The sequence below is a fragment of the Musca domestica genome, unplaced genomic scaffold, assembly GCF_030504385.1.
Source record: "Musca domestica strain aabys unplaced genomic scaffold, Musca_domestica.polishedcontigs.V.1.1 29, whole genome shotgun sequence".
NCBI lineage: Eukaryota > Metazoa > Arthropoda > Insecta > Diptera > Muscidae > Musca > Musca domestica.
Genome location: NW_026712296.1, coordinates 163,850 through 182,380, shown reverse-complemented (window position 1 = coordinate 182,380; position 18,531 = coordinate 163,850). Strand labels below are relative to the sequence as shown.

The window sequence follows — 18,531 nt, the reverse complement described above, 5'->3', positions numbered from 1 at the left end:
CTGGATTTTTGTTTCACAAAAAAAAAAAAAAAAAAAAAAAAAAACAATTAATATATTTATATATATTCACGTTTTTATTTCACATTTTCATAGATCAACAAGTAAAAAAGTATCAGTCGGTATTACCGACAGATGTATACGCCCAGTCTTGAGTTATGATTATTCACACTGTTGACTCGTTATGGGGTAGGTTCTGAAGCAGTTGTCCGATATTGTACAATACGTATCTGACCCAAGTCTGATAAAAATATTACAACGTGCCATATTTGGACCATATCGTCTACTCCCTATACTTTTTCCAACGAAATCATAAATTCCTATAAATTACATATTTATATCATATTTTTGGCTAAGAGAAATATTTATGTATAGATAGAATATAGAATCGCCGACTTGTTTCGCAAATTTTGTCAGATATAAGTATTGAAAATTATGACCCTTTGTTGGTTTGGTACCATCTGCCAGCCCGATGATGATGAAGAGGAAGTGTGAAATTTTTAAGAGATGGATGCTTTTTCGCGTTTTTTTTTTCAAAATTTTGAACCCTTTATGGGGGGAGGTACCAGAAGGAGTGCGTCGATATATCTCATTTTCTCATCAGATATTGTGTTAGTTAAAATAATAGCATGTGCGAAATTTAAAGAGAATCGGATGCTTATTTCGGATTTAATATTAGTTTTACTCATTCAAAACGTTGACCCTTTTTTGTGGGAGAGATACCAGAAAAAATGGTCCGATCTCTACCATCTTTATAACAGATCTTGTGTTGATAAAAATATTGAGATATACCAAATCTGAATGGAATCGGATATTAATTTCGCATTTTATAAGCTTCATGGATATTCAAAATGTTGACCCTTTGTGCGGGAGGTACCAGAATAAGTGAACCGGTATATCCCATCTTCACAGCAGATCTTCTGTTAGTAAAAATAATGGCATGCATGAAATATGAAGAGAACCGGATGCTTATTTCGGATTTTAAAATAGCTTTGGTTATTCAAAACGTTGACCCTTTGTGGCGGAGGTACCAGAATGAATGGTCCGATCTCTACCATCTTGTGTTGATGAAAATATTGAGATGTGCCAAGTCTGAATGGATGTTAATTTCGCGTTTTAATAGCTTAATAGATATTCAAAATTTTGACCCTTTTGTAGGGAAGGTACCAGAAAGAGTAGACCGATATATTCCATCTTCAATCAGACCTTGGGTTAATAAAAAATTTGTGATGTGTGTATTTTAAAGAGAACCGGATGCTTATTTCGGATTTTATAATCGTTTTGGTTATTCGAAACTTTGACCCTTTGTGGGGGAGGTACCAGAATGAGTGGACCGATATATCCCATCTTCACAGCAGATCTTGTGTTAGTAAAAATAAATGCATGCGTGAAATATGAAAAAACCGGCTGCTTATTTCGAATATTATAATCGTTTTGGTTATTGAAAATGTTGCCCCTTCGTGGGGTAGCTACCAGAAGGAATGGTCCGATCTCTACCATCATTATAACAGATCTTGTGTTGATGGTATGATGATCGGGTGTTAATTTCGCGTTTTATGAGCTTCATGAATATTCAAAATTTTGACCCTTTGTGGAAGATATACCTGATGGAGCGGGCCGATATTGTCCATTCGCATACCTGACCTAAAACTGATGCAAATATTAGGATTTGGAACAAAATCGGATTATCCTTTTTCTTTCTGTACAATATATATATTTTTTTTTTTTGAAAATTTTGACCATGAATACATGATATTGCCCATCTCCGAATTAGATCGAAATTTGATTTGATGATTTTATTGCGATGTACCAAGTTTAGACTAAATCGGATACTCCCTTCGAGAGTTATCGTGCGCACAAGCCAGACAGACGGACTGACGGATATCGCTAGATCGACTCCAAATGTCCTGAAACGGATAGGGTGTAAAACCGTTATTTCAATGACGCACGTTTTGGCCGTATCAAATGATGTATTATCCTGGCTACATCAAGTGGGAATTTCATCAAGTGGAAATTTCCAGCTTTCGAGTTATTCAGAAAAATCTACACTTTCTTTTTTGGGAGGTCCGAAATTGGAATAAAGCAAATTTCAAGTTCTATGTCTCATTGGAAATTCCACCGTTAAATCTGTAGTTAAAATTTTAAACAATAACATTTTTAGACTACAAAAGATTTGTTTAAGCTAAATTCTTTTCCTACTTTTTTTATAAAAAAATACTGTCTATTGTAATTGAAATTATTTTCTTTAACTGCACGTTTACTGACACGTTAGTAACAGCATTTCATTTTCGATTGTTACTTATCTTTTAATTGGTGTCGAGTTCAATTGAAATCAATAGAAAAACTTGTAATCTGGATATGTATATACGTCTATTGATATTTCTTCCTCTATAATTCACATGTTTTTCTTACATCAAAGACATATAATGTTTTAATACTTCTTATCACGTTGATAATTTCTCCTCTCAAGGCTGACAAATTTAGTCTGTAATATTCAATTACATTTCAATTTTTTTTACTTTTTAATCACTAAATTGTGGCATTTATCCACTTAAGTAAACAATGTAATTAACAAGTCGAAACTATGTAACACACGTGACATTTCTATGCAACAATTTATGCAGAAAAAATAACACCCTGTGCAACACAAAAAATAAATACGGGAAAATACCGCAGATTATGAAAGTAGAGCTAAAAATAGAAGACACGTTTATCGGCTTTTTGAAAGTTCACATCGCAAAGTAACCAAAAAAGAGGTGGCAAGTTCCCTTCTCTTGCACAATTTTTGAAATTTTCGCATTAGGATTACTTGAAATCTGTTTATATTTTAGGTATATGTTGTCTTCGGCAATGTTGCCGATAACAACGCGAGGAATATTTTGGCCAACAATTTTAACCCTCAAGCGAGTCACGAAGTGTCCTTTTTGATACCTTTTGTCAAAATATGGTTAAAACTCTCATTGAACTGGATGATAGCGAATCAAAATATTCTACAAAATGAGTTGTCATTCAATTCTACTATATGTTGTAGAAGACGTCAAAAGTCTAAATTTTACCTAAACGCCAGGAATTTATATATATATATATATATATATATATATATATATATATATATATATATATATATATATATATATACATAGTAAAAATACATTCATATATATTGAAAACACATGTGAATACCCTACACCATTTGAAGCCAATTTGAAATTTTCAAAAAAAAAAAAAAATAAATAATAAAATCAAAAATTGAATCAGTAAAAAATTCTGTGAAAATCTTAGAAATACCGAATATAGGGAGTTACCGTTATTTTGGGTCTATACGAAGACGTGGACCTGCATAGACAGTTTTCTGTCACAGGCTCTAGTGCCTACCCTTCAAATACGAAATTTCAAACAATTTCGGTGAATATTGTAACTAAAATCATCAATATAGTGGCTATACGAAGACCTAGACCTGCATAGACTTTTTTCTGTCGTAGACTGTAGTTCCCAATACGAACTCTAAATTCGAAATTTAAAACAACTCCGGTGAATAATGGCCCTAAAATCGTCAAAATATGTGTGCTATACGATTCGTGGACCTATACAGACATTTCTCTTCCAAGGGGTAAAGTGCTTAGAAAGAACTTCTAGTATGGATTTTTAGACAATTCCATTGAAAAATGCAGCTTAAATACGTTAAGGTACAGTTATATGGGAGATATACGATATCCTGGACCCCTTTTGTGGATTGTGGAGACAATTTCATTGAAAATTTTGGCTACAATCATTAAAATACCGAATATCGAGGGTTATCGTTATATGGGGGCTATACTGTCGTCTTAGAATTTTACGCTGATCAAGCATATATCTACAGAGTGAGATTAAAAAAAACTGCAACAAAGTCAAACGCCATAATTTTTACATTTTTTTTTTAATTTTATTGAATGAAAGCGAAACTAATGTCGGAAATAGCATCAAATTTTAGTATTAGTTGAGGATTGTTCGAATTGGTCACCTTTGGCACAAATTATGGCCTTCAAACGGCCAATGAAACCTTCACACGCTGCCCGAATGTTGCTCTGCGGTATTTTGGCCCATTCCCGGCGAAGCGATCGGCACTTTGGTATTGTTGCTTTCCAAAATACTCTAGACACAATAGTCCAACGAATTGGTATCCGTAGATTTGGGTGGCCATTGTGCGCTGGAAATGAAACTTAATTTTGGAGGAACTTAATTTTGTAACCATTTTTGGGTGGCGCGTGCTGAGTGCGATGGTGCTGAGTCCTGTTGGAATGTCCAAGATCTGCGGCCAAAATATTTGCGTGTCCAAGGCTTTAATAAACCCTCCAGAATATTTTCGCTATAATATTCGGCATATTCTGATGCCACGGTCGATTAATACGAGCGGAGAGCGACCATCGGCTGTTATGGCGGCCCACACCATCACCATGGCCGGCACTTGAGGTCTGGTGGCCAACCGAAGGTGCACATTTTCAGCTGACCACTTTGATTGTTTACAAACTGCTGGACAGCGAATGTTTTCTAATCGGAGAAAACCAAATTCGGCAGTTCACCACTTTCGGCCAAGCGAAGCCAATCTTTACCTCTTTTGAGTCTATTTTCTTTCTGTTGCGGTGAAAGTTCTTACACATTTTGGAATTTCAATGGCTTTACCTAGAGCTCATTTTTCAATATTTGCCGAATGGAATATTGCGATTTCAATTTTTCGGCCACTGCGCCGCGGGTTTCGATCAAGTCGTTTCTTTACTTTTCGAACCATTTCTGCAGATGTTGCTGTTTTCTTCCGTCCACTTCCTTGACGTCGGGCTACGCTACCAGTATCACGGTAGTGAGTGATGGCAAGAGACACAAAAGATTTATTCACATTCAAATGCTGGAGTGCTCTAACGGTAGTCACTTGTGGTTTTCCAGCCAAATATAATGATATCACACTATTACGCTTCATTTCCATCACGAATAACTTTTTTTCTGGAAAATTCTCACCAAAATGCTTTTGAACGCTTGTAAACAATATAATGAGCTGTCAGTGGAATAATTTTAACAGCTGTCGGACAAGTGGCTTAGAAATAACAGCAGTCTGAAATTGGTTGCAGTTTTTTTCATCTCATCCTGTAAGTTCCCTCTGGACTCTAATAGTTTGACATGGCTACAGAAATGGGGTAACAACTTAAAAAAATGAAAACCTAACCTTAACATTGACTCCACAAATGTTTTCCGTAGCTAAATTAAGAAAATTGGTAAAATGTGATAAGGCATATTTCATGAATAACGATTTTCTTGGAGCTATAAATTCTAAATTCTATAAATTCTATTGTGAATTAACTCATTACAACCGGAAAATTCCACACAAAATTTATAAAAATAAATGTTTTCACATTAAGCCGATAATAATTAAAAAAACATAGACTGCAATTTTCGTTTTATCTTTGACGTAGATTTCCTGCGTCAAAAAACACATCTCCGACAGTTAAAAAAAAAAAAACAATTTTTTGACATATCTTAGACATTGTAATTTGTATATTTTTAATTATGATCAATTAATTATATTACAAATAATATTTAAAAATATTATTATATATTTTTAATTTTTTTGCGGTTATGGGCGGATTCTCAAAAAAAAAAACCTGTTTTCTTCCAATCAATCAATTATCACATTTTGAATTTGAAATGAAAACATTCATTGATCTACAACTCAAAAAAGAAAAATGTCAGTAAACAATTGGAAGATGTGAATTTCTAACGAAGAGTAATATTGATTTTTTTTTTAATTTTTTCAAGCTCCTTCCGAATGGAGGCCATAACTCCTTAAATATTGAGTTTTCGGCGTTTTTAGCTATTATTTGTGATCACTTTTTAAGGCATGAGTTACTGAATACTTCAAAATGACCATAACTCGTTAAATATTGAGTTTTATTAGGAAATTAACTCTGAAACTAAATAATGTTTCTGAAAAGATTATTTAAAAAAAATCCACAAGTCCATAAATCCATAATATCCAAATTTTAGCATACAATATGCAGGGTGAGATGAAAAAATTGCAACAAACTTCAGAATGCTGTCATTTATAAGCCACTCGTCCGACAGCTGTTAAAATTATTCCAGTGACAGCTCATTATATTGTTTGCAAGCGTACGAAAGCATTTTGGTGAGAATTTTCAAGAAAAAAAGTTATTCGTGATGGAATTCAAGCGTGATAGTGTGATTTCTTTATATTTGGCTGGAAAACCACAAGTGGCTATCGTTAGAACACTCCAGCATTTAGATGTGAATAAATCTTTTGTGTCTCGTACCATCGCATCGCTCGTTACAGTGATGCTGGTAGCGTAGCCCGACGTCAAGGAAGTGGACGGAAAATGGCTCGTGCGCTAAACATATCGCAATATTCCATTCGGCAAATATTGAAAAATGAGCTCCGGCTAAAACCATTGAAATTCCAAAAAGTGCAAGAACTTACACCGCAACAGATAGAAAATAGATTCAAAAGAGCTAAAGTGTTGCTTCGCTTGGCCAAAAGTGCTGAACTGCTGAATTTCGTTTTCTCCGATGAGATGAGGTTCCTCGCTTTATTTTCAGCACACAATGTCCACCAAAATCTCCGGATACCAATCCGTTGGACTATTGTGTCTGGAGTATTTTGGAAAGCAAGGTTGGTACTAAAAAATACCAAAGTGTCGATTACCTCAAGCAAGCACTTCGCCGAGAATGGGCCAAAAATGGGCCAAAATTCGGGTAGCGTGTGACGGTTTCAATGGCCGTGTGAAGGCCATAATTCGTGCCAAAAGTGACCAATTCAAAACAAATCTAAACTTATTCAAAAATTTGATGTTATTTCCGAAATTTTTTGCTTTCATTCAATAAAAATTAAAAAAAAAAATGTAAAAATTATGGCGTTTGACTTTGTTGCAGTTTTTTTTTTATCTCACCCTGTATAGATCCAAACTCCAATTTTGTTAAGAAATCCACAAAATTATTATAGCTTCAAAATTGTTTTAAAAAAATTCTGGAGCAATGTCTTAAAAATGTAATACATACATCTATAACAAATATTCTTAAAAAATTTAAAAATTATAATTAAAAATTAATGAAATCTACACGGTTGAAGCTTTTTTAAAAATATATTTCCAAAATGATTAATCCCGAAAATTTCTTAAAAAAAAATTTTTAAAAATTCCTTTAAAGCTGACTTGAAATATTCACCATAACTACTCCGTAAATAGACCTTTTTTCTAAAAAAATTCTATTCATGGCCTTCAAAAATAGGTTCAGTTTACATTTTTATTTTTTTTCAAAATAAATTTATTTTTTTTTTTTTGGTAAACAAAACAAGGTACTTATGTGCGAAATTAAAACAAACAAACGAATCGTCACAAAATTGCAAACCTCGAAGAGGAAGGAATAAATTAATTCACTTCGACGTCAAACCTGTAGTGGAAATCTTCCATATTTTTTGTTTTTATATTTTTTTTAATTGCGGAATCAAATTGCACATTAACAAAAATGTGCTCTGCTATTAAGTTGCTTAGAGGCGTTGAGCATTTGTGGGCTTGACTTAAATACATAACTAAATTAATTTTAATTACTAGAGAATGCCTTTTCTACTGTTTGTTGTTGTTATTTGCAATAATCTTAATTATTTATTCATTTTTTTCTTCTTCTTCCGTTTCTCCGTCTCATTGCAGATTTCAGTTACGTGGTCCATTAATTATATGGAATACAATGCTGGCCATGTTCAGTATTATGGGTGCATTCCGTACCGCTCCAGAACTTTTGCATGTCTTACGTCATTATGGACTTTTCCATTCCGTTTGTGTTCCTAGGTAAGTGGCCGCAACACGTTTTTGAATAATATTTATATATCTAAGTGTTATTGATGCTTTGTCGATTTGCATATGAAATTATTTTGGGAATCCAAGTGAGAATATATTATTGCAGGAAATTTAAGCGTGTTTTTGTTTCGACCACCAATGTTTTGGGTGCTAGCGTAACGTCAGCGTATCGAAGAAATGTATTTCAAATTTTACAAATTTATTAACCCCAATTGTTGCCAAATTGCTGCCGTAAGATTTGAAAAAGGTTCGTTGAAACCGGAAAAGTACGTCAAAACTGACGAGGGTTTTATGTAATGACAGCTATATTCGTAAATTATGGGTTAATTTAAAAAAAAAATCTCAAATTTTAAATCTCACGTAAACGGCAGGAATTTATAAACTTTAAAATAACTTTTGGGGTTTAAGTGTTACCACATGTGAGTTTGTGCAGAATTCTCTTATAAAACACAATTTTTAAAGGATGACGTCAAAGACAAAATTATTCTTGATCAAATTTCACTATAAGTCGCCGAAGAAGAGAAATCTTTCTTTTCATTATATATTAAGAAAATATTCGTTGCAATTTTGCTAAAGGTACGCCAAAATATTTCAACTTTTTAATTAATTTTTGTTCGACCTTTTGATCGAGTTGATGCATGAAGGTAACCGAAAAATTCGTTTTAGGCAGAAAGTCTCAAAGGAGGAAATATTCTACATCAAATTTCACTATAAGTTTCAAAATAAACTAAATATCCGGCTATAATATTTTTTAAGAAAAATACATTCAAACTTTATAGATATGAAAATGAAAATTACACGTTTACGTTTTTGGCTGTTAAATGTACACGTTTTCTATCTGATATAAAAATCTCCCATAAAATTTAATTTTTTGGGAAAAGTGTCAATTCAACACCAAATTTCACTATAAATCTGAGAATAAACTATGTATCTATGTAAACTATTTTTTAAGGAAGTTATATAAGAAAGTGGTAATAATATGTTTACGTTATTGACTGTTCATTTTATACGTTCCTAGTCTAAATCAAAATCTCCAATAATATTTCATTTTAGGGAATAGGAGTTGAAAGAAGAAATGTTCTAGATCCGATTTTATTATGAGTTTTGTACTGTTAATTTTATACATTTCATACATTCTTGAACTATAAACAAGTTAAAAAGTATCAGTCGGTATTGCCGACAGATATATACCCTCAGCCTATGTTCGATTAAATAATCAAAATATATTTGACTAGTGTTACAATTATTCAAACGTTTGGCCCTCTATGGAGCAGGTTCCGAAGGAATGGACCAATATTGTCCATTTCGTATCGTATATATAAATATTCCGACGTTCCTGGTATGGATTATATCGACTAACTCCTTCACTTTATATGAGATATGTAATAATTTTTAGAAAATGTTAAAATGTGCGTGATGTACCAGATAGAGGCTACCGAAATATTTCATTTTATAAAAATATTGGAATGTGTGAAATTTGAAGACGTTCGGATCTTTACATCACATTTTATAAGAGTTATAATTATTCAAAATGTTGACCCTTTGTGGGGGAGGTACTTGATGGAGTGGACCGATGCTGTCCATTTTAGCACCTGACCTAGGACTGACACAAATATTAGGATTTGCAAAGTTAGACCTTTAATTTCGACCTTTTGTGGGGGAGGTACCAAAAGGAATGGACCGATGTATTCACTCTTAACACCAGACATTAGGTTAATAAAAATATTGGGATATGTGAAATTTGAAGACAATCGGACTCTTACATGACATTTTATAAGAATTGTAATTATTCAAAATTTTGACCTTTTGGGGGGGAGGTACTTGATGGAGTGGACCAATATTGTCCATTTTCGCACTTGACCTAGAACTGACGCAAATATTAGGATTTGCAAAGTTCGAGAAAAATCGGATTATTGCTTCTCTTTATGTGCAGAAAATAAATATATATATTTTTTTTGAAATTTTCGACATTTTGTGGGGGAGGTAATTGAAGGAATGAACCGATACATTCCATTTTCACACCAGACCTTGGGCCAATAAAATTATTGGGATGTGTGAAATTTAAAGACTATCGGACTCTTACATCACATTTTATAAGAGTTGTAAGTATTCAAAATTTTGACCCTTTGTGGGGGAGGTACTTGATGGGGTGGACCGATATTGTCCACTTTCGCACCTGCCATAGCACTGATGAAAATATTAGGATTTGCAAAGTTCGAGCAAAATCAGATTATCGTTTCTCTTTCTGTGCAGAAAATATTTTTTGAAAATTTCTACCTTTTGGGGAGAGGTACCAGAAGGAGTGGACCGATACATTCCATTTTCACCCCAGATCTTGGTCTAATAAAATTAATGGGATGTGTGAAATTTGAAGACGTTCGGATCCTTACATCACATTTTATAAGAGTTATAATTATTCAAAATGTTGACCCTTTGTGGGGGAGGTACTTGATGGAGTGGACCGATACTGTCCATTTTAGCACCTGACCTAGGACTGACACAAATATTGGGATTTGCAAAGTTAGAGCAAAATCGGATAATCGTTTATCTTTCTGTGCAATAAACTCGTTTCTTTGAAAATTTTGACATTTTGTGTGGGAGGTACCAGAAGGAGTGGACCGATATCGCCCATCTCCGAACTCGATCTAAGTTTGACAAAAATATTACGATGTACCAAGATTGGATCAAATCGGATACTTCCTTTGAGAGTTATCGTGCGCACCAGCCAGCCAGACAGACAGACGGACGGACGGACGGACATCGGTAGATCGACTCCAAATGTTCTGAATCGGATTTGGTCCAAAGAGACCTAGGGTCTAAACCCGTTATTTCGACTAGGCACGTTTTGACCGTATCAAATGATATATACCCTCTGTAGCCATATGGCTGAGGGTATAACAAGAGACCCCAATATTTTTAGCTATATTTCACAATATTTAATATAGAGCTTTCAAACTTTATGGAGAACTTTGGATTACTCCAAGAATCACTTGTTTAAAAAATGGGTCGTGCGGATCTTCTTTATAATGTAGCCTCTATATAAGAGTTGACCCCAATTTCGAGCATTTCTTTAGTTCTTTAGTGCCTCATCGAAATAACGGTTTCAGATCCTAGGTTTCCAATTTCAAGCATTTCTTTAGTTCTTTAGTGCCTCATCGAAATAACGGTTTCAGATCCTAGGTTTCTTTGGTCCAAATCCGTTTCAGGACCTTTGGAGTCGATCTCGCGATGTCCGTCCTCCCGTCCGTCAGTCCACCTGGATGGTCACGATAACTCTCAAAAAAAGAATCCGATTTGGTGTAAACTTTGTAAAACATCGTAATATTGTTATCAAACTTAGATCGAGTTCGGAAATGGTCGACATTTTCCAAAAAAAAATATTTTACTGCACAGTAAGAGAAAGAATAAGCCGTTGCTCCAACTTTACAAATCCTAATTTCTGCATCAGTTCTAGGTCAGTTGCGAAAATGGACAATATCGGTTCACTCCACCAAGTACCTCCCCCACAAAGGATCAAAATTTTGAATAATTCTGACTCTTATAAAATGTGATGTAAGAGTCCGATTGTCTTCAAAATGCACACATCACAATATTTTTATTAACCCAAGGTGTGGTGTGAAGATGGAATGTATCAGTCCACTCTTCTGGTACCTCCAAAATTTTGAATATTCATGAAGCTCATAAAACGCGAAATTATCACCCGATTCCATTCAGACTTGACACATCTCAATATTTCTATCAACACAAGATCTGTTATAAAAATGGTAGAGATCGGACCAAACCTTCTGGTACCTCCCCCACAACGGGTCAAAAATTTGAATAATTATATTTCCTAATAAAATGAGAAATAAACATCCGGTTCTCTTCACATTTCTCTCATCGCATTATTACCTACTTACAAAAGATCTGCTGAGAAGTTGGAATATATCGGTCCATCCCTTCTGGTACCACCCCCACAAAGCGTCGAAATTTTAAATATCCTAAAACACGAAATTAACATCCGATTCCATTCAGATCTCAAATATATTTATCAACACAAGATCTGTAATAAAGATGGTAGAGATCGGACTATCCCTTCTGGTACCTCCCCCACAAAGGGTCAATGTTTCGAATAACAAAAACGATTATTCAATCCGAAATAAGCATCGGGCTATCTTCATATTTCACACATCCCATTATTTCTACTAACACAAGATCTACTGTGAAATCTACGTACTCTTTCTGGCACTTCGCCCACATAGGGTTCAAGATTTTGAAAAACAAAACGCTCAAAGATAGCGAAATAAGCATCCAACTCTCTTCAAATTTTACACATACAAACATTTGTGCTAACACAAGATCTGCTGTGAAGATGATAGATATCTGCGAACCCCATCTGGTACCTCACCAGCAAATGGTCGAAATTTTCAATACTTTTATCTGTCATAACTTGCGAAACAAGTCCCTTAGCCAGAAATCTAATATAAATATGGAATTACTCGGAATTTATGGTTTCGCATAAAATTGAATATAAATATTCGATTTCCTTCAAATTTTGCACATACCAATATTTTTATCTGTATTAGATGAAGTATGAAAATTGAATACCTCCTCGGTCCACTCACGCTTATTTCCACATTTTCCAAAAATTTGCGCATATCTCATATAAAGTATAGAAAGTGGTCGATATAGTAGTCCAAATCTGGCACATTGTAATATTTTTATCATATTTATTTAGGACCTCTACGAAATAGACAATATTGGCTTATTCTTTCTGAACCAACTCCATAGAGGTTGAACAATTTGAATAATCATCAGAAGTCAAAATATATTAAAAAAATCGAACATTGGCAGAGGGTATACATCTGTCGGCTGATACTTTTAAATTTGTTGTAGAATATTTTGAATTGTTACGTTCCCATTTAAATGCATTTTTTATCTATTGGCTCGCTTGAGGCTTAAAATTGTCGATTAAAATAATAACTACATTGTTATCATAAATATTACCAAATACTTTATGCACCTAAATTGTAAGGATCTAATGCAATATAAATCCGAAAAATCACCCTTTAAAAACGAGTTGAATTAGAATCTAGATTTTGATCAATTGAGGGCAGTTATTTAATCGGTAAAAGTTCTTTGTTTTCCATTATTGCTAACATCCGCTAATAATAAAATACCTTCCTACTTTGTAATAAAAAAATACCTTCTCCATCTTCAGTCCAGACCTACTCTGTATCATCAAAATAGAATACTTAACAATAGAATGTATCGGCTAAAGAAGCTATTTTTTACATATGTCCATAACGACTAGACAATCGAAGCGTATTCAAAAATATTTAAATGTGTTTTCGACTTTCGATATTTTATGTTTTTTTTTTCGCATCCAATTATCTAGTCTCATTTAATGTTCGTTGAACTCAAAAATGAATAAATTCATTGAAATAAAAAATATTTTGAGTTTATGTTTTATTTAAAATTTAGAAGTTGAGTGAGAGTAGAAATATGGCAGTTACGTTTACTCTGTGTAAATCAAATCAGCATCACAAAAGCTCGTCTCGAAAGAGGAAGAATCGCAAAAATCAAAAATAGTTCAAGAATGTATGTAGGAATCGACAGGTTTTGGTAGTATCTATACATAAATTTACAAAATGTGTACGACATAAAATAAAAAAATTGTAACGTCTTATTGATCCAATACATACCTGTTATTATGGCGATTTATGTATACCAATTTGAATTTTATATAAATCTTCTAAATACGTTTTTCCCCATTCAAAACTTTGAAAACCAGTCATTGGAAATTAATATTTAAATAGTTTACGACTTTATCTGTTTTTAATGTTAATTTTTTGAAGTATCTAGTTATGTCCCATTATTTAGTGTTCGTTGAACTCAAAATAAATAATAAATTCATGGAAATTCATATATTTGTTTTTTTTTTGTAATTAATTTAAATTTCGAAATTCGAGTGAGAGTAAAACTGTTGCGGAAAAGAGGACAGCTACAACATAATAATTATGTATAAATTCACATGATTGTATTATGATAATATATAAAAAATTAGCATGCGAATTTGCTTATTTCCTATCCCCAATGGTGGGGGTAGGAAATAACATACACACCTGTTAATGTAGCGCAACCTGGCTATAAATCGGAATGTTTACACAAAATTAGAAACTATAAAATTAGCTTAAATATTTTATGTTTGATTATAAAACATGATAACAATTAAAATATATTCTTTGCAAATAACTTAAAACAACATTCAGATGATGTAATAGTACATACCATCCTCTATTTTTTATTGTTTATTTATTGTATGTTTATTTAAACATATTTTGGCATCCGTATTTATTATTTATCATGTTGAGCCTTTATGAGGGAGGTTCCGAAGGAGTTGGCCAACCTCCTGATATAAATATTACAACGTGCTATATTTGGACTATATATACTTGATATACAGGGTGAGATGAAAAAACTGCAACCAACTTCAGATTGCTGTCATTTCTAAGCCACTCGTCCGACAGCTGTTAAAATTCATTCCAGTGGCAGCTAATTGCATTGTTTACGAGCGTACAAAGGCATTTTGGTGAGAATTTTCCAGAAAAAAATTATTCGCGATGAAATTCAAGCGTGACATTGTGATTTCTTTTTATTTGGCTGAAAACCCAAATTTGGTTATCGTTAGAGCACTCCAGCATTTAAATGTGAATAAATCTTTTGTGTCTCGCCCGACGTCAAGGAAGTGGAAGCGGAAGAAAACAGCAACATCAGCAGAAATGGTTCGAAAAGTAAAGAAGCGACTTGATCGAAAGTGACCGAAAAATGGCTCGTGATCTGAACATATCGCATTCAATTCCATATTCCATTCGACAAATATTGAAAAATGAGCTCGGAGTGGTAAAACCATTGAAATTCCAAAAAGTGCAAGAACTTACACCACGGCACAGAAAGAAAATAGACTCAAAAGAGCTAAGAGGTTGCTTCGCTTGGCCGAAAGTGGTGATCTGCCAAATTTTGGTTTCCTCCGCTCTTTGATAAGACAACATTCGTTGTTCAGCAGTTTGTAAACAAACAAAATGATCGTGTTTACTTGCCAAAGAGGTCAGCTGAAAATGTGCACCTTCGGTTGGCCACCAAAACTCAAGCGCCGGCCATGGTGATGGTGTGGGCCGCCAAAACAATCGATGGTCACTCTCCGCTCGTATTAATCGATTGTGGCATCAGAATAAATGCCGAATATTATAGCGAAAATATTTTGGAGGGTGTATTAATGCCTTGGGCACGCAAACATTTTGTTCGCAGACCTTGGACATTCCAACAGGACTCAGCACCATCGCACTCAGCACGCGCCACACAAGAAAGGTTGCAAAATAAGGTTCCTCCCTTCATTTCCATCGAATAATGGCCACCAAAATCTCCAGATACGAATCCGTTGGACTATTGTGTTTGGAGTATTTTGGAAAGCAAGGTTGGCACTAAAAAATGCCAAAGTGTCGATCACCTCAAGCAAGCGCTTCGCCGGGAATGGACCAAAATTCCGCAGAGCAAAATTCGGGTAAGGTATGATGGTTTAATTGGCCATTTGAAAGCCATAATTCGTGCCAAAGGTGAACAAATCGAACAAATCTAAACTTATTCTAAAATTTGATGCATCCGACATTGTGTGCTTTCATTCAATGAAATTAAAAAAAAAGTGAAAAAATTATGGCGTTTGACTTTGTTGCAGTTTTTTTATCTCACCCTGTAGATCATCTTTAAAACAGATCTTGTGTTTGCAAAAATGTTTCTATTTGTAAAATTTTGTTTTTCAAAAATTTGTACCCTATTTGGGTGGGGGGGTTGTACAAGAAGAAATAGTCCGATCTCTACCATCTTTATAACAGATCTTTTGTTGATGGAAATATTGATATTTGGCAAAGTATGAATGGAATCGGATGTTAATTTTGCGTTTTATGAGCTTCAGGGATATTCCACATTTTGTCCCTTTGTGGGGAGGTACCAGAAGGATTTGACCGATATATTTTTTTGGACCGATAATTTAAAGATAATCGGGCATTTTATAAGTGTTGTAATTATTCAAAACCTCGACGCTTGGTGGGGGAGGTACTTGATGCAGTTGACCGATATTGTTCATTTTCTCACCTGAGCTAGCACTGATGCATTCTCTTTCTGTGAAGTAAATTATTTATTTATTATTATTATTTTTTTTTTTTTTTTGTGAAAATTTCGACATTTTGTGGGAGGGTACTAGAAAGAGTTGACCGATATTGCCCATCTTCGAACTCGATCTAAGTTTGATAATAATATTACGATGTATCAAGTTTGCACCAAATCGGATACTCCCTTCGAGAGTTATCGTGCGTCCCAGCCAGCTAGACAGACGGACGGAAATCTCTACATCGATTCCAAATGCCCTGAAACGGATTTGGTCCAAAGAGACCTGGGGTCTAAACCGTTATTTCGATGAGGCACGTTTGGGCCGTATCAAATGATATATACCCTCTCTAGCCATATGGCTGAGGGTATAATGAGCTTCGTCGACGCACACGAAGAAGGGCTCGATGAACATTCTGAACGGAGCACCGATTTTGATAATTAAACTCATTGTTAAATTATAGACCCCATTGAAGATGTTTGACAGTGAAACAAAATAGGTAGAAATTATTACAACAGGCTGAGAATAATACTTAACCCAATCCAATCGAACTGCACTCGCCATAATCAGTAGTGAGTGTAAATTTACACAATTTGAAAATAAATACTTGTTTCACTGGAAATTTTCTTAAGTGTTCGCGTTTTTTTAATATGACTATAGATATAAAAAAATAAATTAATTTTTCTTATATTATTATTATTTATTTAATCACGGTCATTGCGCTTGTCCCGAGGGAATTAATTTATTTTTTTATAAAAATAAAACGCGGTTATTGCACTCGACTTGATGAGAGAATTAAGAAACAAGTTCATAAAATTGATCTTAGATCCAAAAGCAAAAAAAAAAAAAAAAAAACAGCATGAGTCCATCTGTAATTTGAATAAAATTCGATCATAGACACCAGGAATTTTGTCGATGTGTTCAGAAAAAAAAACAAAGCCAATTACCAAAAGAGTTGTATTTTATTTCAAAATTACACAGAGCAACACAAAAAAGTAAACAACAGAAAAAAATCCAGCAGATTATGAATGTAGATCTAACTTGTAAAAAACAGGTAAATTGGTCCGCCCGAACTTTATTACCCTCTACCACTTTGAAGGAACTTGAAAAATGTTCCAAGCAATTGCGTCGAACTTTAAATACGAAATTTTAAACAATTCGGGTAAAAATGTCTCTAATATCATCAAAATACCAAATATAGAGGTGCCGTTATATGTGGGCTATACGAAGAAGTGGACCTTCATAGACAATTTTCCGTCGTAGGTTGTAATATCCTTTACGAGCTTCAAATACGAAATTTGAAACAAATCCACTGAATAAAGTTCTTAAAATCATCAAAATACCGAATATCGTTATATGGGGCATATACTGTATCGTAGACCAATATAGATAATTCTCTTTCGGGGGGTGAAGTACTTACAAGGATTTTCAGACAATTACATTTAAAAATGTTGCTCATCAAAATACCGTACATCGGCAGCCAAGATATATGGACTTTACGACATCTTGGACCGATATATCCCTTGTTCGAAGTTGACAAAGTTTTAGCTTCCTGGTTTAATTCGAGAGAGGGTATATATCATTTCATAGTCCAAAACGTGCCTCATCGAAGTAACGGTTTTAGACCTTAGGTCTCTTTGGACCAAATCCAGACATTTGAAATCGATCTAGCTATATCCGTCTGTCTGTTCAATTGGATGGCTGGTGCGCACGTTAACTCTCTAAGGGAATATCCGATTTGGTCCAAACTTGGTACATCATAATATTATTATCAAATTTAGATCGAGTTCTGAGATAGGCAATATCAGTCCCCGAAATATTAAAAAAAATATTTTACTGCACAGAAAGAGAAAAGATAATCCAATTTTGCTAAACTTTGCAAATTCTAATATTCGCATCAGTGTTAGGTCAGGTACGAAATTGGACAATAACAGTCCACTTCATCAAGTACCTCCCCCACATAGGGTTAACATTTTGAATAATTATTACTTTTATAAAATGTGATGTAAGGGACCGATTGTCTTCATATTACACACATCACAATATTTTTATTAACCTACGGTCTGGTGTGAAGATGGAATATATCGGTACACTACTTCTGGTACCTTCTCCACAGAGGGCCAAAATTTTCAATGACCAAATTGATCAAAAAAATGCGAAAAAAGCATCCGGTTCTCTTCATATTTCATACATTCCATTGTTTCTACAAATACAATACCTGCTGTAAAGTTGAAATATATTAGTCCACTCCTTCTGGTACCTCCCCTACAAAGGTTCAAAATTTTGAATATCCACGAAGTTCCTAAAACGCAAAATTAACATCCTATTTCATTCAGACTTGGCAAATCTAAATATTTTTATCAACACAAGATCTGTTATAAAGATAGTAGAGATCAGACCATTTCTTATGGTACCTCTTCCACAAATGGCCAAAGTTTCGAATAAGAAAAACGATCATAAAATCCGAAATAAGCATCCGGTTCTCTTCATATTTCACACATTACATTATTTCTATTAACACAAGATCTGTTGTGAAGTTGAAATATTTCGGTCCACCCCTTC

General features: G+C 34.1%; 1 protein-coding gene across 1 annotated transcript in view; it reads left to right on the top strand.

The window, feature by feature from the left end:
• The window catches only part of LOC101887413 (elongation of very long chain fatty acids protein 6), a 96,133-nt gene that overhangs the window by 65,406 nt on the left and 12,196 nt on the right, over positions 1–18,531 (top strand). The window contains exon 3 of the mRNA XM_059124391.1: positions 7,683–7,820. Within this exon, the coding sequence (XP_058980374.1) occupies positions 7,683–7,820 (138 nt within the window). The remainder of the gene's footprint in view (positions 1–7,682; positions 7,821–18,531) is intronic.